The following is a 22,959-nucleotide window of genomic DNA, read 5'->3' as shown; positions in this document are numbered from 1 at the left end:
CATTTGGAGCAGCATGTGTATAATGAAACAGAATTGTTTTTTTTTTAATACATCTTGAGATTGAATGCAGTTAGCTGCATTCACTCTCATCCTTCCACACAGAATTGAGAACAAAAGGAGAAGCAGTCTGACTTCTCTGAGGGTCAGACACCTACAAACTGACCCTCCTTTACAGTTACTGTAGTACATTTTAAATCTATACTAGAGGACTGTGACCATCATTATACGTTTACATACTTTTACTGCTGGATATTAATGTTAAAGCATTCATTTAACATTTATATTCAGCAGTATTCATGTTTACATGTACATTATTTAGAAAAAGGGAGCTGACTTCTATGATCATCAAGTAAATCAGGTACGATCCAACAAATGCCAACGCAACACAAAACCACAAATAAAATTACACGACATTACAAACGGTGGACAAGCAGCGCTGACCTTGACTCGTGGTTTCAGTAGTGTATTTGTACGTAATAAATAAACAGATCAACAGCAGTTTGTATGAGCATTTCCAAAAACAAATAAAGAAACCAAACAGGCTGAAAACAACATACACAATAACATGGCAACTTGTTTTAACTGTTTCATTCAAAACAATACCAGCAAAGTGTGTTTGGATCAGTCTGTACTGACAATGGAATAAATACAGATGTCTAACACATGACATTTAAATAAACCAACACCTGATGACTGAGTAAAACAAGTCTGGCTTTTGTTCAAATATAACCTCTGGGCTACAGCAGCAACTTCTGTCACTAATGGATGAGTCTTTGCTGACATGTAAGAACTTTGTAATTTATTTTATACCGTCAATTAAAGCTATTCCCTTGTCAAATGGATCTACACAACTGTTTCAATAATGTAATGGAGCAAAAACTAAAGAGAGCTTACATTTAAATGTACATTCAAAGGCCTTCCATGGGTTTCAGTAGCAGCAGATATAACATGTTAAAAACAACACACACATTTAGATGTGTAAAAACCTGACAAATCCAATCTTTGTTGAATTAATTTACCTTGACAGACATGTCAATGTTGAAAACATGTCAGGACACGTTACACTTACAAAGCCCTTATTTCGTCCAATAACAATATTAACATACTATCAGTACTATTCAGTATTTCATCAATAATATACTTCTTGTTTTTTCATTCATCATTGACATTTTTACAGAAAAAAAATAAGGCTATCATCTAAATTCCTGCAGTTGTCTCTTTGGATAATACAAGTTTATTACAAAACTCAAACATCCAATCAATAGGTTCATATGGCATGTATGAAAAAAGTTGTAGTCCACTTATGGAAAGACAAAATATAATCTGCTTTATAGAAAATGTGTCAAAGAGAAGTCTTTGATAGTCTAGAAAATAGCTGAACCAAGTACCAAAGTTTCGAATACAGTTGAGAAAAGATTAAAAATACATCCTATCAGTTGGGATAAACAGATTTGCCCACTCTTAGTTTCATGAACTGCTTTGAGCCTGTGTTTAGAAAGGTCATAAGAGAGACTGTGATGTTTTATTGGTAACACTGAGGGTAACAGGAGGACATAGTTGTCTGTCTCACACACTAATTCATACAGCACATACAGTATGTATCAGCTATGCACTGTTTGAGCCATCAGTGTTTTTAATGAGTCCACGGTAGAAATAAGTTGCATGGCAGGCCATTCTCTTGTTGACAAACTGGGAGGACAGGGAACTGTCCTGAATGGAGAAGTCTCTATAAGACACTTCGGCATCAGGCAGATCGTTGGGCAGTTCTGGGTCCCTTACTGGGGGCCTCCAGAGCTTTGGGTGGAAGCAGCAGTAGTAGACGGCTTTGAGGAGAACTCCAAGGAGGTAGGTTAGAGGCAGAGTGGTGAGCAGAGCCAGGGCATACGACTCAGACTGAACAGGGTCTCTGTAGCACCACCAGGTAACCAGCAGGATGCCTCCATCAGCAATGATGAAGGAATGGTAGATGATGCTCCGTCCTCTGGTCCGACCCTCGGCGACGTTAAACCAGCTGAAATACCAAATAAGTCCCACAGTGGCCCTGTAGAGCCACTCCCCACTGACGCTGTCCATGAAATCTGTCCTCTGTCGCCAAGCCCAATATACAAAGACCAGCCACAGTACAAAGAAGTGGACAGCAATGTACCTAGGCAGGACAGAGGCAAAGAGGGCGAGGACTGCCACACGTGGGGCAATTAGCAGAAGGTTCCACAGGAAGTACATTAAAGAGGAACCCCACCCCTGCTGGGCTTTGTCTGGGAGGAAGGAGCGCAGAGAGCGGTGATAATCCACCACCATCCAAGCTATGGAGGTGGTTGAGGCAGCGATGCTCACAACTGCAAACACAAAGGTCAAGTTGTCAGTTTAGCAAGCAACAGGATGTAAACGCAACGTAGTGGTGATGTGTCAAAACACACCAAAACCCAGGAAGTGTGACTCATTTGGATCATCTGTGCCTCCACCTGTTCCTGCTTTACATCTACAACCAGCACTGTTCTCCAGAAACATCATGGATTCAACCACTGTTTATGTTCTTCTCACCAGGGAGGGGGTATGGAGGCGTCAATACCAGGACATTCAGACTTCTGAACAGCATCATACCATAACTCTGTGAGGATCATGAACACTCCTACCCCTGCTTCATTCTGTGCTAACGATATATAGAAATGTGTTGTGTGCTTCCTTTTTGGTCATTTACGCACCATTGGTGTAAGAAAAAATCTAATTGTTTGTGAGTGCATGATAGACAGAATTAAAGACAAAAATATAAAATACTATCCTCAGATGAAAGTGTTTTTATTATAGGTAAGTAATAAATCAAATTAGAGAGAACTCACACTGAACAGTTCTGGCCTTGTTTGTGCACAGCATGACATAGATCATCAGGGTAAGCTGTGGAGCGCTCTCATAGAAGGTCTCAATCAGCCGTAGCATGCTGAGGTCGTGTGTCAGGTAAACAGCATACTCCGATCCTTCTTGCTTCCACCACCAAACCCTAAAGCCTTGGCGTATGGCAGAGATGAGCCTATGGAGAAGATTCACAACATCTATCACATACCAAACTCATAGAGCCCAACATTCTTCTAAGAGGCATTCAGCCATGACGCACTGACTCATACATATTGAAATCTTTTCATACCTCATTAAACCATTATTTGCACATTTCGTGCATTCACTTCTTTTCTGAGACACTGGATTTACTAGTTGCCACGCCTGGCTTTAGCTTCACGGTCACAGCTCCTGTCAAATACTATCTGAGCAACTCAAGGAATATCCAGTTTGGGGTACAGAATTAACTTAACGTTCAGTTCCAGTATAACAAAACAACATCTCCTTTATAATATAACTACAGGATGATTGAAAAAGTTGTTATTGTATCTTTTTTTGCATAAATAAGCAGATGTATATAATGCTGTCTCTCTCTTATATATTATATATATAAATATGTATACACACACATAGATAAACAGATTGATAGATACATACATAAACAGAAAGATTTAACTATTCAATCGTACTGTCATTGGATTAGTATTATTAGATTAGATTACTAATCTAATCTAATCTGATCAGACTTTACCTGCAGAGGAAGCCCAGCTGCAGCACATGTAAGAGGCAGGAGAGCTTCACTCTGTCCCCGAACAGCACGGTCCCTCCTCCGGTCAGCTCCCTGAACCCCGGCAGCTCTCGGTCGTATTTGAGCCAGAACCAGCTGAACAGCTGAACCACGACCGACGACAGGACCATGAGGCCGACCAGCACCCCGAACCAGAAGAAGTCCCCCCGGGTGTAGAACTCCGTCGCCACCCATACGTCCGAGCCCCAGTCGACCAGAAACGTGCAGACTCCGATCACAGAGAAGACAAAATCGATCCAGGAATACTTCGAGAATGTCGAGCGCTCCATATCAGCTCCACCCGGTTGACTTGACCCGATCACCCGACCTGTTGCTGGGTAGCTAACATTCGGCTAACGTGGCGCACCGTTATTTCCCCCCTAAAGGGACTTCATATTTGTCAGCCCATTGAAGACAAAAGGCTGCCACACGTTCACCTTTGAACAGAAGGCAGAATCCCAACTCTGCGGGCATGTTGGTGGAAAAAGTTACTCTGACGAGAAATAACAGCAGCACGTGAGCCGGACACCTCTTTCCGACAATAACCACTTAGTGTTTGTAAGCCCCGCCCACCGCGACACAGACGTGTCGCCACTGGTCAAAAGTCCGGGACGGAGAGGTGTGACATTTGAAACACACCTCTGGTGATCACTTAGAGTTATCAGCGTTATCAGCAGTACTGGTTATCATTTAATCGTTAACTCAGGTTTAAATGAGCACAGCAACAACATCATACTCACTGATATTATTTGTTTCGATGCTTGCAATCAACTGTAAACTCTAAAATATGTTAGGTGTTTGTCAACAAGGCCTCCAAAGTCATTTTAATGGACTTTGTGTCGTTAGGTAAATTTGCTGTTATTGAAAACAGATCTCCAGTGATATCTATTCAAAAAACATTTAAAATTATGTATGTACATGTATTTTTTTTGTGTTCGACACATTTCTGTCATGATTCATATAACCGTAACTATGTAAGAGAATGTGTTATTAACTATTAACTAAAATTGTTTACAACCCTATTAATTTGCTATATTTTCTTGTCGTTAAATTTGCCAAATAATAATCCGAAAACTGAAGATTTTTACTAACATTTAGATAGATAGATAGATAGATAGATAGATAGATAGATAGATAGATAGATAGATAGATAGATAGATAGATAGATAGATAGATAGATAGATAGATAGATAGATAGATAGATAGATACTTTATTAATCCCTGAGGAAATTGTATATATCCACTGCTCAGGCATTACATAACAAATAATACTGGATAAACACCAGGAGAAAAAGAAACACTGACATCACAGGACATACCACAAGACATACATTACACTAACAGACAGACACATGCAGCACTAACAGGACTTATATACTAAACTATAAATAAAATATAAACAGTATAAAATTAAAATATAAACAGTATAAAATTTAAAAATTTTTACAGTATTAAAATATAAACAGTATAAAAATATATATTGTATATATATATATATATATATATAAAAACAGTATAAAATTAAATTAAAATTAAATTAAATTCCATTCAACCCCGTGCTGACCTCGCCACCTCCCCCCCATTTACTTAGATTTCGAAAATGAAATTAGTAATTTTAACATTTTTGAAAAGAAATAACCTCAAAACCAATGCTCTACAAAAAACAGATTTGAACATACATTTTTATGTTGTAGGAAAATGTATTATCATCTTCAACTTTGGTATAGGAAAAAAAAAATTGGAGCTTCCTGCCAGTCTAAATTCAGGCGTTAGAGGACACGCAGAGGCCACGCCCTCTTCAAACGCGACCTATTGTATCGACGAAGCGCCTTTATGTATCTTTGCGGCCTCGCGCTCTCCGTTGTGTGTTCGTCCAGTCTTGTAGGCTTTAGCACGTCGAAGCTAACAAGATGTCGAGGGTGTATATTGGAAGGTTGAGCTACAGAGCCAGAGAAAAGGATGTGGAGAGGTTTTTCAAAGGCTACGGGAAGATACTCGAAGTCGACCTAAAAAATGGGTAACGTATCGGCTGTTTGTCGACGTTTATTGTTGAGGCTGGTGTAAGCGTACACACAAGGCCGCACCGCGAACATTGCGTGCCGTTTTGGGGCCTGTGCGTTGCAGCGGCGGCGGCCTGCTAAAGCTAATTTAGCTAGCTAGAATGCATGGTTATCCATAAGTCTTCGATATTGTGAGGTAAATGCGTGGTTGTTAGTTTTTTTCGATGATACAGTGTCAGCTTTCTCGATGTAAGTCAGATATCATTTCAAATTAGCTATTTGTGAGATTTGTTTTCTTCGCTATTCCAACCTTCGTTTCCTAGTAAGTCAACCTTAGACGTGGCAATGTCACAAAAGGCTGTGTGTATTCAAGTTAGCCGCTAGCCAAACAGGCGCACTCTGAGCATGATGTATTATTAGCTTGAGAACGTCCTTCTAATGAATGAATGAGGACAGTCTTGTGTTGCAGAACGGCCTTACAACTCCGGTAGCATGTATCGACGGCCATTGTGTTTGTCTATTTATAGAGCTATCTTAGTTATTACATAATACCGAACGTGGTGGTTCCTATGTCTCTTTACGTATTCCTATGTATTTGTATCGGCGAGAAATGCCAGTACACTACTCTATTTAGTGTTGGTTGATTATTTTCATGAATTATTACACGTATTCCTCAATCTTACAAAAACATTTGTTCATAAATCGTCATTTATGAGATTTCAATCTGTCATCTCCATTTGAGGTTATTATGACATTACGTACTACTTTAGATACTAAAGTAATAGCCCCTAAGACCAGAAACAATTGCAGGACATAAAAACAACATAACGCATAGTACAATTTCCTCCGGGATTATTAAAGTATATATCTAATTAAATAAAATACTGTAGTACAGTATTTTACAGTATTCCATCACATTTAGGAATGTTAGTTGGATGTTTGTATCTTTAGGACTACCTGCAAGCAAAAAGAATGTTCTTTGCTACTCTTTCAGATCACTATGAAACCAATGAGATTATTCCATTTTATTTGAAATACAACGGGACAAGAACACTGCCATTAAGAATATAACGATTGGGATACACTTTTTTTAATCTGTGGTTTTGATAATTGGCCTGTTGTAGATGGCGTCCTCTGGTGTGTTTGAGTAAAATGTTAATGTATGTTTTGTTCCTTTCTTTTCTTTTAAGTTATGGATTTGTTGAATTTGATGATGCCCGTGATGCAGACGATGCTGTTTATGACCTGAACGGCAAGGAGCTGTGTGGAGAAAGGGTCATTGTGGAGCACACCAAGGGACCCCGTCGTGATGGTGGTTATGGGGGAAGAAGTAAGTTCTGTTAGAGTATTGTAGTTATTTCACATTAATATTGTCATTGATGAGGGTTTTCATTCTTATCAGGAAACCTTAACTTTAAATTTCCAAGGGGCAAAATTTAAAGCTTGTCCTTGGTGGCTGAAGTGCATTCAATTATATCCTAGTCTCCGCAATAGAAATTAATTTGCTGACACTCTTAGCTGGCACTTGTCTGTGGATGACAGGTTGGGTGTGGAGATTTTCATGATGTAGAGAAGATATTGATTTTGTTAGTTATGCAAACACTTTTCCTGTGGAGCTGGAGTACTGAATTATTGACCTTTTTTTAATTTATTGACTTTTGTTCAATTGAGTTGAAATACAAATATTGGCATGTTTGTATTTTTCAGCCAATTTATAAGTGTATCAGAATCAAATGAAGGTCTAAAAATTTGGGTGGTTACTGAGAGTTGGTGATTTGAGGACATGAAGCCCAGCTATAGTGCTACTTTGTCATCCTGGCCTATTCTCTGTTTGTGAAGTCACTCATCTTAACATGAAACTCACTTATATTTATCCCCCTGAGTTTCACACACCCTCTCCTCTTAATGTCATCTTGTTTTGGCCTTTTCCTTATCACCGTGAGCCCTCCAGGTTTCTGATGATTTGATTAACAAAAGGGTGTGGCTGGTTAGGGCACTTGGGACTCCAGTTTCCTTTTGTCATGCAAATACATGGTCCAAAGCTGTTTTAAATCAATCCACTGGACTTTGAGACAGTTCCTTGAAAATGTTTCAACTCTGATTCAAGAGGCATCTTCAGTTCTATTGGTGGTTAGTCTTGTCTCAGCTTCTTAACCCTGAGGTGTGGTCAATGCTATACCAAGTGCCAAAGTCAAGACATGTCTGGCTCCTAAACGATGGCTAATGGGAGTGCCAGGGAGTATCAAAGGGAAGTCGTGAAATGCGGGTCTCACTGGGCCTTTTCATGCTAATGAAAGTCTGTAGCATGAGCCATCTTTGATAGGGGGGCTGTCTGCATCGTCATCTTTCACCAATTTACAATCAGGTCCTTTAGAAACGCCATTATACAGGAAGGTGGTGAAACTCCCATTTCAATGACCGTCTAATGACACCCCCTGGCACCCCCATCAACCATTGTTGAGGAGCCATACAGGTCTTGACTGGTCATTGGAATATGAATAACACTGAGCACAGGTGACCACACCTCACAGGTTTAATGAGTCCGGATTAGACCAACCACCACCAAAACTGAAGAAGCCTCTTGGATGAGAGGTGAAACATCTTCAAGAAACTTTGTTAAAGTCCAGTGGATTGATTTAAACAGCTTTGTATAGCCGTGACCTGGATAAATAAACTACAGACACATTGCCTGATGGTATGAGAGCAAAGCTAATTGCGGCGCTTGAGTCTTTCAGCATCAGAACACAGGACGTGATACAAATTTGGGTGCACCAGAGCCACCAATGACTTGGATAAATATCTTGATTTCCATATGATGACTTAAAAAATGTAGTAGTATTTGTATGTGTGATGGGGAAATGGCTTACTGATGGAAGGGAAATTAATGTCTTCATTTAAATACTGTTAAATAACTTTGAATGTCAAATATCTTGATGTCTTATTCCATTTTTTATTTTATATAAGATGACTGTCAATTTAAAGGTAAAGATTTAACAAAGAACCTCAATGTTTTAATTGAAAGAGTCCTTTGCTGACTGCCTGCCCCTATTGCTGGCCATGGTGTCCCCCCTTTCCAAGAGTGTGGTTTGACCATTCTGGGCCTCTGGGCAGACCAAAAAAGGGAGCCATTGTGAATGAAGACCGCTTTTCCCATTAGGCCCAGGCCGGGTGGTGAGGATGCCATGGGGTTAGGAACAGATGTGGGTTCAGCTCTTATAGGTGCCTGAAAAAAGATATGTTTTATAACAGTGAACTGTTTTAGATAGGATAGCTTAGAAACTTGGTTTAGTTCACCGTAAGTACTTCCTCAATAAGTTTCTTAAATTTTCTTTTCTTTTTTATGTAGAAAATAGGCCTACTTGAGTTTTTCATAACCAAAATAAATCAGCTACACTAGTCCTGTATAGGTTTAGGATTTTAGAGATTTCAACTTGTATAAAGTCAGTATTATTTTTTAAGGCTTAATGTTTTTTCCCTTCTGTTAGTCTTTTTGAATCTTTTCTTTTCACCTTCTTTGTTTCCCTTTCCCAAATGAATTTCAACATATTTAGTAGTGTTTAGCTTTGAGTTTAGGAGAATTATACCATCTCTGTTGCTTTTCGACCCTCATTTTTCCTGTTTTTTCCTTGTTACGTTAAAAGGTGGATATGGTCGTTGGGGAAGAGACAGATATGGTCCGCCAATAAGGACAGATTATCGGCTCATTGTTGAGAACCTTTCCAGCCGCTGCAGCTGGCAGGACTTGAAGGTATGACTTTTTTGGTATGGCTCGAGACCCGTCCCTCCACCTGTCCTGTACCGATTGCATACATACAGGCCCCTAGTGTGTTGTATTTGTTCAGAGGCCTGTTTGGAATGTTAGTGTGTGCTCTGACTAACATATGTATGTATGTATGCATGTATGTATATATATGTATATATGTATGTGTATATATATATTGCATGTGCAAAACTGGAGAGATAATAATACGATAATTTCCAAATTGTGTGGATGAATAAAGTGGATAATCTTTAATTTAATCTTTTTCTTTATGCTACCATTATTACTTAAAATTTCAGTTTTGAACTGCATTTTATGTGAATTCCAAACTTGTTTTTTGAGCCAATCCTGGATTTTTTTTTTTCTTGTCATCAGTGTTCTTTATCCTTTTTGGTTGAGGAAAATGAGTAAGTTGATTTAACCATGTTTATGGAAAAAGAATTCAGTTTTATTTGTATAGAGCTACATCAGAACAAAATGTTTCCAAGTAGGCCAGGGAAAAGACCTGTTCTTATAAACTCCAACTTGTCCCTCGTGTACAAACAGTTTGGAGACGGAGGCAAGAATAAACTTCTTTGAACATATTCAGTACCACTAATGTCTCTAGACATTAACTGGAATCCAACCGTTCACTGACGTCGACAGATATTAATTACTGTATGGTTTTCATAAAAAGCCAATGTTCTTTATTCTTTTTGGTGAAACCAGCCTATGTTCTACTGCCAGTAACTAAAGAAGGCAAAAATGTAAAAACAAACCGTTTTTCCTCTTTCTTTGGTGTTTTCAGTGTTTGCATAGTCATATAACTCGGTATTCAGTGGGTCTTCAAATATTGGTGAAAATGCTCTAAAACAGCAGGCCGTGTGCGGATCGCTGCTCTGAAAATGGTTGATCGCTGCTCTGAAAATGGTTGGCACTGAATGAGTTAATAGGCAAGACCCACGACTCATAGCCGACAGCCCGAGATGCTAACGCTAGTGGTGTGAACTCGAAATCAAAGAAGCATGTCAATTTATTTTAATTTCTCCTCAGGATTACATGAGGCAGGCAGGAGAAGTGACTTATGCAGACACCCATAAGGGCCGGAAGAACGAGGGGGTGATTGAGTTTCGGCTCTACTCTGACATGAAGAGGGCTCTGGACAAGCTGGACGGTACTGAAGTGAATGGGAGGAAGATCCGGCTCATTGAGGACCGCCCTGGAGCCAAACGCAGACGCTCTTATTCCCGCAGTCGCAGCCGTTCCAGGTAAGACACGTTGCGGTAACCTAGCAGCACATCTCATGTGCTTTCATTGGAAAGATTGTTAATTGCACCACTTGAATAATATCTTCATTTAGATTTAACCCTCAGGGATCTTTTAAAATGGCTACACACATTACCTAATCGGGTCACAAAAAGGCTGTCTCATAAGTCTTTTAAAAAAAAAAAAAGGTAATACAGAAATATTTTTTTTAATTTTAATGCATGAGATCTTTTCCATTACTTCAGACCTATCCATAGATGTAAAGAGACCTATCCATAGATGTAAAGTTTATTATTATTATTATACAGTATATGTTTATACGGAATTTGCCATCAGAACCCTGTTTTTCTTCCAATGGGAAAATCACAAAATATTGAATATTTCCAAAAGTTAGTGCACAGTTTAATACTTGTGATAAAGATATTACAACTATTGGATGAATGAAAAAACATTTTTTTTCTGGTGTGTAAAAGACAGTGGGTCTGTGTCTGGGTTGTGGGGGCAGTGTCTTGCTGCAGACAATGAGGATCATGTTTCATTATAACATGCTAGCATTATTGTATATAGTAATATATATAGATAATATACCGTATTGGTGCGAATATAAGACTGTGTTTTTGCATTGAAATAAGACTGAAAAAGTGTGGGTCGTCTTTACATTTGGGGTCTAGACATTATACCCATTCACAACGCTAGATGGCGCCATATATCATTAAAGCGAATGCTGAACTTAACTCCCCAGGCCAAAGTGAACCCGTTACGACGAAGAAAAATAAAAAATAGCAGTAAGAAAGAAAAGAAGAGAAGAGATAACAGAAAATGGAGAAACGTAGCGACAATCGGGAGTAACGTTCTGACATGACAGATCTCAGCTACTCCCAAGTTTAAACCAGTTTTCATTATTTTATTGCAATGTTTTTCCTTATTCAGATTTGTTTCAAGACTACATTTAGTTAGACTTCACTTTGATAGTTAATGCAGTTATTGCAATCTTGTTGTTTTATCAGTAGATTGGTTTATTTCAAAAACCAGAAGCCATTCATTTACAAATGTGATTGCACTTTAGTTTACATATTTAAATGTTCAGATATTAAGATGTGATAGACTGTTTTTGCATGATTTGAATGAGGCAAAATAACATGCTTTTTCTGTCGAATATATTGTTATAATTATTTTTTTCAGATGTACTGTAATTATTTTCTGTATAAAAATTAAATTTGGTGTTCAAAAGTCTTTTTTCAAACCCTCTTGAAAAAGAGGGTTCGTCTTATAATCAGGGTCGTCTTATATTCGGGCCAATACAGTATATACATATGCTTATAGTATATGAAAAATATGTGGTTATAATGGGAATCAATTGGACCATTTTTGACCATTTTAGGTATTGTGTGTACAGTGAAAATCTGCTATTCTATACACTTCCAATGACAGACATTAAGGAATTAGGAAAGATTAATAAGAAAATTAATGGCAAGGTTTCATTTATTTAGCCTTAACTGATTTAATGAGAGAAAAACGCATAAAAGCAACAAAAATGTCCCTTTTGAGCCCAAACAGTTCCCAAGGGTTATAAGCAGGAGAAACTAATAACCCTATAGAATAACGGCCATTTTTGATGTTTGTCATCTCAGGTCTCGCTCCAGGAGTCGCAGATCTCGCAAGAGCCGCAGCCGAAGCGAGAGCAGCAGCCGTAGCCGCTCCCACTCCAGGTGAGACGTGTAAACTGTAAGAGCTGGTGATGTCATCTCTGGGAAGTTAGCCAAATTATCATTTGGCCTTCTCTTTTTTACTGGTAAAATAAACTTAGAAATGTGTGGAAATAGTTCCTTTTTTTTTTTCTTTCCAACACCAAATTCTTCTGACTTTGTATGCAGGGCGGCATCCCGTTCCCGCAGCCGCTCCCGTAGCAAGAAGAACAAGAGCAAGAGCAAAAAAGAGGAAGAGGAGCGCAGCAACGGCGCTCAGAAGAACAAGGACCACAGCAGGAGTCGCAGCCCCAAGAGCAAAAAGAGTAAAAAAGAAGGAAAGAAGCTCAAGAAGGATGATTCCCGGTCCAGATCCCGCTCTCGCTCCAGGTCTCGTTCCAGGTCAGGCATTAAAGATCACTCAAGGAAATCTGGCTCAAAGGGCCACGAGCCCCCCAAGAGTGATGATGAAGGAGGCGAGCCGGAGAGGGCTTCCCGCTCCCGTTCACGCTCGCCTGCAGAAACAAAATCTAGAGCCAGGTCTAAATCCAAGTCCAAGTCCCGTTCCCCCTCGCCCGCTAAAGCCCGCTCCCGCTCCCGGTCGGCTTCCCGTTCAGAGTCTCGTTCCAAATCCCGCTCCCAGTCTCGTTCTCGCTCCCGTTCCCGCTCTTAGTTCAGATATTGGACTATTTGTCAATGAGCTGTTATCAGTTTCCCCGTGTTTTCCAGTTACATTCCCCAAACCCCCCAGTTGTACCTTGCCCCCCATTTTTTGATAAATAGCTGTAGAATACCAGGCAGTCAACTCGATGTCTTTTATGCACATGCTTCTCCACTTCATTTGAATTTTACTCCACATATTTTTCTTTAGAGCTGTCGTGGATGGAGGTGTTGATGAAACATCAGGCGCAATGTCAGTTTTATAAGTTTAATGGCGTCTTACACTTTTTTTAATCATACGTAAAGGCATACCGTTTTTGTCAGAATGCTCGGTGGGAATGTTGTAACATCTCACCTTTGTGGAATTCTTGTAATGTTTTAATTCAAATTAAAAAAAAGAGGCTGTTCTGAATTTGTCTTTGTGGTTTTTATTTGTAACAGATAAAATCTGTGAATCAATGGTTTTATTCTTGAAATATGCGGTATTTTTGGATTACAGCAGTGAATCCATCAGATTACAGCTCGACTATTAAATTCAGATGTTTGTCTTTTGAATCATAAACATTGTGTGATCCATTAAATTCAGAACCTTGACAGAATTGAAAGTGCACATTATCCCAAGACACAAACATAGTAAATTTCAAGGTGATTTCCTCAGAAGGAACCAATTGGCTTAAAACCTGGTGGTTCACTTAAGAGCACATCGTTATAGTAACTAATGCTGTACATCTAATCTGTTACAGCAGGTACGAGTGCTGCAGCAGAAACTGAAATGCAGTATTTTCTGCACTACAGGTGCACCTAAAAGCCCTTTTCTCAATTTCTTATAATCCAATGTCCCTTATAAATGAAAAAAGTTAAAGTAAACCATTCATTGATGAGTTCTCAGATGAACTTTATATTCCAGTGTGTCTCAGTGCAGAAAAAACTGTAGATCAGATCTTGTACTGATGTGAAAATATCACCGAGTGGCGTTTATTAGCCACGTGTTTTGACACCACCGATAGAATGAAGCTCATTTCCACTAGGGTAATTGAAGCAAGTCATTTAATGAAATACACAGTACTGTTCCTGCTGTGCTCTGACAGGAAAGAGATTCATTCACACACAGGTATAAAAATAAGTAACGTCATCATTCAGTTCCGTTTTGCTCTTCAATGTCGCTCTGCTGCCGACAGACTCCTGCGTTTGTGATTTGTGTGAACATCCACGCTACAAGGGGAAACCCTGGGTTGACAAGTTGAAGCTGGACAAACACCTTGGATATGTTGACCCTGCTTTGTTCAAACCTCAGGTCACTTTGGCCCCTGGTGATAGGATGAGCAGTTTCAGTGCAATAGTGAAAATGAGGTTAAAGTGCACCAACATGTGAGCTGTTATTCTAATCCGGGGATCCTCTGGACTGGAGACACCCGCATCTCTTTATGTGAAGACAAACTATTCTGCCATGTTCAGTCTCACGGTTCCAGAACCACCACCTTCAGCCCAACGTGCGTCTCATGTAGAGGTCTAACTTCCTGTTATTTAATGTTCTGCTTCCTTCGGGCCCCCCTCCCCCGGTGTTGAGTCCCAGCCCCCCACAGGCATCTTCATCGCAGTGAACAAACCAAGTCTCAGGTCAACACCTCCAACCGCCACTGTCAATCATCATCATCCTCCTCTGAAGAAGAACACATCACTCCACCACTGTTGTCACGGTAACACCGGGCCAGTAGGCGTAGCTGCTCAAGGGCCTCCTGGTAATCTGCCATTTCGGGCCCCTGGGAGAGAAAACTGGGGGCCACGCGGCGGATATCAACAGCACTTGCGCCACGATACAGTTCTGACAGCCAGGGGTCGAGAGCGGGCCCCGACTGGAGGGAGGTCAGGACGGGCACGGAGGAGACCACCGAGGGTGGGGCTGCAGAGACACATTGTAAGAACATCAAACACAAGGAGGAGAAACTGAAAGCGTGAAATGAAACGAGTGCTGCTCACAGGTGGGAGGGGGAGGCAGGTTCTGCAGGAACCCCTGAGAACCGACGGACCGACTGAACATCTGAGGGAACGGCGGCGTCAGCTGACTGGGGGTCGCCAGCAGCTGCACAGCACTGACAGAAGGGCACAGGTTAACCCTTACCATCCTGGTTAGTAGCTGTTGGTTTAACACAGTGTGACTCACATAGGTGCTGTCGGATAGAAGGATCTGATGTAGGCAGCCAACATGTCTTCCCCACTGTGGAGGCTGTGCAGTGGGGTGGGGGGTTTAGTCCCTGCAGCCAGAGAGCTGATGAAACCAAAATTATGTCAGAATTACATCAAAGATTGTTACGTGTTCCTATGAGCCACTGCAAGAATTTAGAAACACGGTATTTTCCACACTATAAGGCACACCTACAAGCCTTTAATTTTCTCAAAAATCAAGAGTGAGCCTTATAATCCAGTAAACCTTATATATATAAAGTTTCAAAAGGGGTATTCATTGAAGGTGCGCCTTATAGTGTGGAAAATACTGTAGTCAAAATACCACCACATGATATCTCTAGTGTAAAGAAGAACAAGTAGGTGACTTCATAAAACACTATTATAAATCAGAAGTCCAGGTGGATATTGGTTCATTCTTGCCAGTTTTCTATGCAGTCACGTTTTCATAGCAGAAGCTGTCCTGATGACATGTTCATTACTTATTCTTCAACAAGTGTCGATCGTCATTTTGGAGCGAACACAGTCAGGTGCTAAGATTAAAAAGTAGGTCGAAAGATGAACGGTGTGTATCAAACCGATTAGGGGGGCCTACCATTAATATAGTACATAAATAGTACATACTATCCATATACAAAGAAATACAATAGATGTGTAGGAAACTGTTATAGAAAAGGAGGAGACACTGGGGGGTAACATGTTAAGACACACTGCAGACACACAAATAATGTTTTTTTTTATCCTACTGGATAAATTCACACTATAAATGTCTTATAAATTACATCTAAGTTGTCTTCAAGTTAAAAAAATATTCCGAGAATAACTTCTGTGTTAGTATACAAGCATTTCACAACTTTAATGGAGCGTGCTGCCAAATATTTTAACAATGTGTTGATGCTGCACTTGTCAACAGAAATTCTGGGTTTGTGTCATCGAATCTGTTCATCAGCTTTAATTTCTTTAGAGCCAATAAATTGCCAAACACGTCTATGTGTCTGTTGCCTGAAAAACTTGAGCAGTACGTTAATCTACCCGTACGTTCTGACCTGGTTAGTCTCTGACCCTCAAAGCCTTTCAGCGTCACCAACTGGCCGTAGCACAGACCGTTGTCGGCTTCAGGACAAGCCGACAGAGGTTTCCACGGCAGCGCATCCATCTGGGCACTCAGAACATCAGGGAGTGAGCTGCCATGCATCATGGGAAACGGTACGGCACCATAAGCAGCCACTACCTGGAATTTTAAACACGCTGGTGAAGTAGCTGATCAGCTCAGAGACACAACGGAGTAAACAAAACAGCAGTTTGGAATCACCTTCCGCCCAGACACAGCCAGCATGTCTGCCATCTGCCACATGGGAATGCTGTGGCTCCTCAGCCTGTAAGGCGAAGTGAGGGCATCGAAAGCCAATGCCAAGATGGAGCTGGAGTGATACCAAAGGGAGGGCTGGACGGGGAGGGGGGAGACGGTCGCGTTAGTCTGAGTTTGAAATCACCTTCAAACTGAACGTCTCAGAAAAAGTTTCTAGTGATTTAGCATTAAAATTGAATGGAAAAAAGAAACATTAAAATCCAGGTCATTGTATCTGACGTTTAAAAACGTCTTTAAAAGATTAACAGTAATATTACTACAGTAATAAATCCAGAAGTAGAATCTCACATCATGAGTTAGGTGTGGGAACGTCACAGGAGAGGAAGGTCGTCTGTCTAGTCCACCACGCAGAGTCAGCGGGCAGAAGAATGAGCTGTTACTGGCCAAGTGGACCGTCCCTAACGTGCAGTTCAGCTGGTGGTAGAGGTCCTTCATGGGGGTCTAGTTGGGTAGAAAGAAAGCCATGAGGACAGAAGCCCATTTGTAGAAGCCAGACCTCAGGAAACAGTCACCCTGAGGTGACTCACTGAATCCGGGTGGCTAACAGGTGCGACTCCCCAGGTCAGGATGCCTTTTCCATGGTAGGAATCCTGCAGCATCTCTGTGACCTTTGAACCCAGACCAGCGAAGCCATCCGCCAAGTCACACAAAACCTGGAAACCCTGGGAGGTAAACAGGACGTATATGACTGAACTGGAAAAGCGGTGCCCAGCTGAAAACCCTGAAACACCTCGAGTGGACGCCAGAGTTACCTGAAGGTAATCACACTCCTCAACGAAGAAGTGCAGTTTGTCCTCCAGCTCCTCCAGCACCGACCCCTGTAGGAGAGCCTTTCCCTGGCCAAGCGTCTCCAGACGCTGAACCTCCCTGGACACACACATACAGAAACAGATATACCAATACACACACGTACATAAAACACAAGGAATTGGGGAAAATCACGAGAAAGAAACCATAAAGCTTCAGCCAAAAATGAACCTTTAAACTTTGGTCTGTCAACATCCTGGTCATGGAAATATCAAGAGATTTCAGGAGCTCTAAAGCAATAAATATTTGAAAGAAACAACTGAAAATAAGCATAACATGACTCCACACAGCTCGTGTCATGTAATCCATGCTTCAAGATCCCAATTTGTTTTGAAAAAAATGCTATTTGCATCATGATTGAAGATAAAATCTTTCACTTCATTGAAGTGGTTCAGCCACAATCATCCAAATGAGCTCACACATTTTTATTTAAAAGTATATGAAGTCTGTAATTTACCCATCGTGGTTGTATTGGTGGATGACAGAGATGGTGCGAGGGTGCAGGTGGATCCTGAGGAAGTCGGACCACACCTTCACGCTGCCCTCCAGGTTGTAGCCCTGCTGGACTCGAGCCAGCTGATCGTTCACAGTGTCCACATCCATCACACCAGCTGGTGGGAGAGTTTTCATCACGGTCAAAATCCTGTTTCTCACAGGGGGTTTAAAAATGTAATTTTCTTACCTGAGTACTGAGGCTGGGGACTGGAGTAAAAATCTGCTTCTGCCAGGATCTCCCCCCTCTAGATATGAAAAAATTAACATCATTAATGTGAATAACAGAATAAATTCACAATAGATAAAAGTGCTGAGAACAATATAATAATGGAAAATCTGCACCACAACCATGTTGGTTTGATTTAAAACACTCACATCCAGCTTGTCCAGATCGTCAAGGAAGGAATTCTTTGCAGGAGGACTTTCTTCGTGCATCATGATGCTTCCCTCCCTGCCAGACGCAACATATTTCACTTCACACAATCTCTTGGTTTTAATACTTGTGATAAAATTTCATTTTTTGTTTTGTTTAAACAATTGCTGATATTTAAATATGTTTAACTTCAGTTTTACAATTTATTAATCCCTCTTTCTCTCCATCTAGCAGTACAGTGGTACCTGGGCTTAACAGTTTTTTGAGATACGAGCCAGATGAATATTTGTTAGAAGTGATTAAAATTTATATGAAAAAGCAAAAATCAGTGAAGACTAAGTTAAGGGAAAATAAATAAAACAAGTGCTTCTATATTTAAAAAAAAGCTGTCAGCTTTTCAGCCAGCTTTTGTAAATACTCTTAGTTAAAACAAACTTTCCGAACAAATTGCAATTTCAAAAGAAGCTGATTATGACAAGACTGGTTTGAAGCGTCATTTGGTAGCAGGGTTAGAAGGTGGGCAGGGTTTTGCTTGATGGAATACCCAAGGAACTACAAAACCGTGTATAGATTCTTTCTCACTGCATTAATTTCAGCAATAAAGTGTAGGATTGAGTGTGTAGTGAGTATTGATTAAGTGATTAGGTGATGACAAACAAAAGTAACTGAAGAAGCATTAAACAAATTCCTGTATTCTCCTCCAGCCTCCATTAGCATCTTCTGTTTGCTCAGATCGTCTGATTTCCAAGGTAAAAACACCTAAGAAAACCAGTCTATATCTTTATATTCTCTTTTATTGAGTTATTATGTTTTTATACAATATTTGTAATTTATAACTATATTTTTCCAATATAAAAAAAATGAGTGGTTTTCAGGGGCTGGGACAGGTTTATGGCATTTCCATTCATTTAAATTGGGAAAGTTTATGTGGCGTACAAGCAGATCGGTGACAGAATAAATTCAACTCGCAAATCAATTGAAATACGTACAAGTAACTTAAGTTTGCACTTGAGAATTAAAATTGAGTAAATTGTATTTATTTAAATTCAATCATTGTTTACTCTAAAATCCAGCACTTAAGTTTTTATTTTTAAGTAAATCTGTATCAGTTCCAAATTTAAATTATCGGGCTCCTTGTTTGGTAATAATTGGTCAAAAAATAAAATGGGCAACAATATACATAAAGGGACTTTTTTTTTACCATGTAACAGCAGATGTGTTTTTGCCAGAATCATAAAGACTTCCCTCCTGACGCAGAGTCCGAAGACTTCCTGTGACGTAGAAGATGAAGGTATAGAGCATGATGTTAAACTAGAGCACACAGTGGGTTACACTGACAACAAACACTGAAGAATCAAATGCTGCTAACACTCAAATGAATCTAAACTATTTGTGCATAAATCATGTGACAGGAGTGTTAACCTTTAAGATCCATGGCAATAAGGCGTGGTGTGTGGGTGATGTGTCCGCCCAGAGTCTCTCCTTGACGAAACACAACATCACTTTGGATGTCGCCTGGAGGCGCCTCAGTATCGTAGGATAAAGATGCATCCTGCAAAAATATCATCCGTCATTCCTTCATCTGTCAAACTGAATCAACAATTAAAACTACTTTAATGTCACAACGTATATATATTATATATCTAGTAAAAATACCTTTACAACAAATATAAAAGCCTCTCCAGTTTGACATTTCTCCATTGATAAACTAAAATTAATTCAAGAATAAACAACTTAAAATTAATCATCCAGTAATTTGATAAGCAAGTAATCAATTATTTTATTTACAAAATGATCAAAATACTATACTGATGACAGCTTTTGCTTCACCTAAACATTAAACTGTCACTAATGTTTTGGGTTTCACACTAAACCAGGTAAAAGAAGACATTTATTAATGTCATCCAACCTTTATAATATAATCAACTTATTGACACCATTTTATTGTGTTATAGAAAGACAGTAAAACATTTAAAACTTCCTCACCTGCTGATCATTTATAAAAATCATTACTGTTTGTAACCATAACTGCAGTCTAAATATTGTAGACAGTGACTTTTTAAAGACCATTTAAATGTATTTAGTATTTGTGTCACTTATTTACACACACATATATATATATATATATATATATATATATATATATATATATATATATATATATATATATGTATTTTATTTTATTTTTTATTTTTTTAAACAGGGTTTCATGACGGAAACCTTTATAAAAGTACCACTGGTCTTTTTTTTGCAATTTATGTGCAATTATTATTTTTAATGACGTCAATACATTTTTGCCAAAGGGTTTATTATAGCAGCAGTGACTGTATTAATCTATGGCTAAATTTATTTTTATCTAACCCAATGAGATGAGATACTTCATGATTAGCAGCTTTAGCACCACAATCCTGTTGCCTCACGTTGACTTTATCTTTTACTTCTTGGACAATTCTCTCCGAACACGAACATGAAGCGTCATTCATGGAGCTAACGCTGCTAGCATTAGCGGTACCTGAAGCTCAGCGTGGGGCTGAAGTTTGTCAACACATGCACAGCTAACGCAGCTAGCTAGCATAATGTTAGCCGCTGTGCTGTTTTCCTACCTGTAAATTCCACCAGTGAGTTCCGACAAAATTGGAGTAGTGTCCCAACTGAAGAGTGACAACTTCTCTACAGCAGTTACTCATTGTGACAGAAAGAAACTATCTGGAAACATAAAAACGGCATTAAATTCAATGTGATGGAAATGGTCAGAAACCACTGAACTAAACAGCGACAGTCTAACCCCTGTCATGTTTCACAACTGCTGTGATTGGCTAGAAGTAACTTAAGGACAAATTTGATTGGATGCGAACTTGACATAGGCGTAAGACTTTAGTTTCACCGTGAAGTAACTTGAGGCGCGTTCACGGTCCTGTAGGAGCAAAACGGTCCGTAGGTACAGAAGCGAGGGAGGAGGCGGAGTGGAGGTAGCAGAGACGGGAGTTGTTAAGGGGAGGTGCAGAAGAGAGGATAGGGTAGACTGATGGAGAAGAAAGAAGAAAGTCCACTTTAATAATCCCCAATGGTGAAATTGTCATGCTTTACATTCTTTACAGTTACATGGATACAGTACAGTGTATATACATACATTGTTGTGTACAGGCCCCTGAACACAACACACTAGGGCCTGTAGGCATGCAATTACAGCAAGCAGTGTAGGGGGAGGCAGAGTGATGAGTCTGCGCCCCAAATGAGCAGCTTGTAAGGGGGCGGTGCCTTGCTCAAGGGCGCCTCGGCAGTGGCTGGGAGATGAGCTGACACCTCCCACTGTCAGCTCACACTCTGAAGATGACTTGGTGGAAGAATGACAAAAAAAAGAGTGAAAATTCGTGAAGTGCCTTGCTCAAGAACTGCCCTTGACCAAGGCACTATACCCTTTATAAGATGGGGGCACACCATGAAGGATCTGTCCACCACACATCTGCCTGTTTACAGGCCCCCTGTATGCGTGTGCGTGTGTGTGTGTGTGTGTGTGTGTTTGTGTGTGTGTACGTGCGTGTGTGTGTGTGTGTGTCTCCCAGGTCTGCACACATATAAACTACAGTATTCATGTGATTAACAACATATACTAACACTAGATTGGACAAATACCTTTCCTTCGGGGATTAATAAATAGATCATAAAGAAATAATCTTCAGAGATCTGAAGATGATTTAATCTTAATCTTTAATCTCAATCTAAATTCTACTGTAGTCTAAATGTCATTGCAATTGCAGCATACCAATAAGCCAAACTTCAATGTTATCATATACTTTATATAAATTGAGTAATGAAGACTGTTATGCAGCTCTTGTAACATACAAGACTTTCTAGAGATGTCATTTTGATATAATTTAGACTGACTCTCTATGTAACGTAGAGATCTGAATAAACATGACAGCAGACATTTATCTCTGCTGCAAACTACTTGTAAAATTCTATGTAAAAAAGTTTATACAAGTTTACATACAGTACATCATAAATAATTAATTGGCCTGTGTACCTACAGTAGCTGTTTATGGGGAGAGGGTCCGTTTGAGAAGAGGGGAGGAGTCAAGGGGAGGGGTCGATATCGACTTCCGGTCATGTGCCTTAGCACTGTTGCGTCCTGCAGGAAAACAGCGCTGGAATAATGGCAGCGGTAGATTTTTCTGTGAATGTAGGGTGAATTTATAATCCCATGTGTCCACAGTGAGACGTCGGATTAGGATCACCAGAGGCTCGTCCAGATTTCATCATTCGGTAAAGACAAATTACATCCGGGGACTTCGGCACATGGTAGCGTCACTAAACAACGAGGGGTTGTGCAAAAAGCACGTGTATTTTTTCCAGATTCACTTGAGGGAGAGTAGGTTACCTGTTGTATATGAATACTTTTATAACTTACAATGCTCCACAACAATTCATATGTTCATTGATTCCGTGCATGTTTCACACCAGTTTATTTTTAAAAAAAACTCTTGTCAGCCGTTTGTGTGGGTCCAGACTGAAAAAAATGTAGTCATAAATAAATGATCATTCATTATGTTTTAAAAATATTGACTCAAAATTTCCAGCTACGCTAAGGTATGTTATGCAGAAAGTTTTTCAAAACTGTGTTATTTGATGCCAGCAACAGGGTTCAAAAAAGTTAGGACAGAAATAATGAATGAATGATGTGAAATGGTAAAAGAAATAGTTATATCCATGTTTTTGTTCATGTAGTGGAGTGTTTTTTCAGATTTATATGGTTTTCTGTTCTACGTTT

At 39.8% G+C, this 22,959-nt stretch overlaps 3 protein-coding genes across 6 annotated transcripts; 1 reads left to right on the top strand and 2 right to left on the bottom strand.

The window, feature by feature from the left end:
• Window positions 1-444: 444 nt before the first annotated feature.
• On the bottom strand, window positions 445-4,464 carry xkr8.3 (XK related 8, tandem duplicate 3). Its single transcript, XM_068333274.1, has 3 exons — window positions 3,581-4,464; window positions 2,838-3,025; window positions 445-2,336 (listed from the first exon to the last, which is right to left on the bottom strand). Exons 1-3 carry the CDS (start codon window positions 3,904-3,906, stop codon window positions 1,606-1,608), a joined length of 1,245 nt encoding a protein of 414 aa, XP_068189375.1. The 5' UTR covers window positions 3,907-4,464; the 3' UTR covers window positions 445-1,605.
• Window positions 4,465-5,442: 978 nt separating this feature from the next.
• Window positions 5,443-13,374, top strand: srsf4 (serine and arginine rich splicing factor 4). 3 transcript variants are annotated; one of them, XM_068332428.1, is made up of 6 exons: window positions 5,443-5,633; window positions 6,807-6,946; window positions 9,258-9,364; window positions 10,409-10,623; window positions 12,253-12,330; window positions 12,496-13,374. In XM_068332428.1, the coding sequence occupies exons 1-6, from the start codon at window positions 5,527-5,529 to the stop codon at window positions 12,977-12,979; spliced, it is 1,131 nt and encodes a 376-aa protein (XP_068188529.1). In that variant the 5' UTR covers window positions 5,443-5,526; the 3' UTR covers window positions 12,980-13,374. The 3 variants fall into 3 exon arrangements, with proteins under 3 accessions (XP_068188529.1, XP_068188531.1, XP_068188530.1); XM_068332430.1 differs by lacking the exon at window positions 5,443-5,633 and adding an exon at window positions 8,639-8,787 and having other exon boundaries at window positions 6,808-6,946; XM_068332429.1 differs by lacking the exon at window positions 5,443-5,633 and adding an exon at window positions 8,639-8,835 and having other exon boundaries at window positions 6,808-6,946.
• Window positions 13,375-13,996: 622 nt separating this feature from the next.
• msto1 (misato mitochondrial distribution and morphology regulator 1) lies at window positions 13,997-21,137 on the bottom strand. Of its 2 annotated transcripts, XM_068332427.1 has the most exons (15): window positions 21,076-21,137; window positions 20,795-20,897; window positions 19,614-19,743; window positions 19,393-19,462; window positions 18,194-18,269; window positions 18,006-18,063; window positions 17,781-17,934; window positions 17,269-17,383; window positions 17,044-17,178; window positions 16,805-16,957; window positions 16,460-16,591; window positions 16,194-16,378; window positions 15,128-15,232; window positions 14,944-15,056; window positions 13,997-14,866 (listed from the first exon to the last, which is right to left on the bottom strand). In XM_068332427.1, the coding sequence occupies exons 2-15, from the start codon at window positions 20,876-20,878 to the stop codon at window positions 14,607-14,609; spliced, it is 1,770 nt and encodes a 589-aa protein (XP_068188528.1). In that variant the 5' UTR covers window positions 20,879-20,897; window positions 21,076-21,137; the 3' UTR covers window positions 13,997-14,606. The 2 variants fall into 2 exon arrangements, with proteins under 2 accessions (XP_068188528.1, XP_068188527.1); XM_068332426.1 differs by lacking the exon at window positions 21,076-21,137 and having other exon boundaries at window positions 20,795-20,968.
• Between the last annotated feature and the right edge of the window lie 1,822 nt (window positions 21,138-22,959).

This window comes from Antennarius striatus, chromosome 14 (genome assembly GCF_040054535.1).
Source record: "Antennarius striatus isolate MH-2024 chromosome 14, ASM4005453v1, whole genome shotgun sequence".
Classification (NCBI taxonomy): domain Eukaryota; kingdom Metazoa; phylum Chordata; class Actinopteri; order Lophiiformes; family Antennariidae; genus Antennarius; species Antennarius striatus.
The sequence above is the reverse complement of the archived record's forward strand: the minus strand, read 5'-3'. Positions and strand labels throughout refer to the sequence as shown.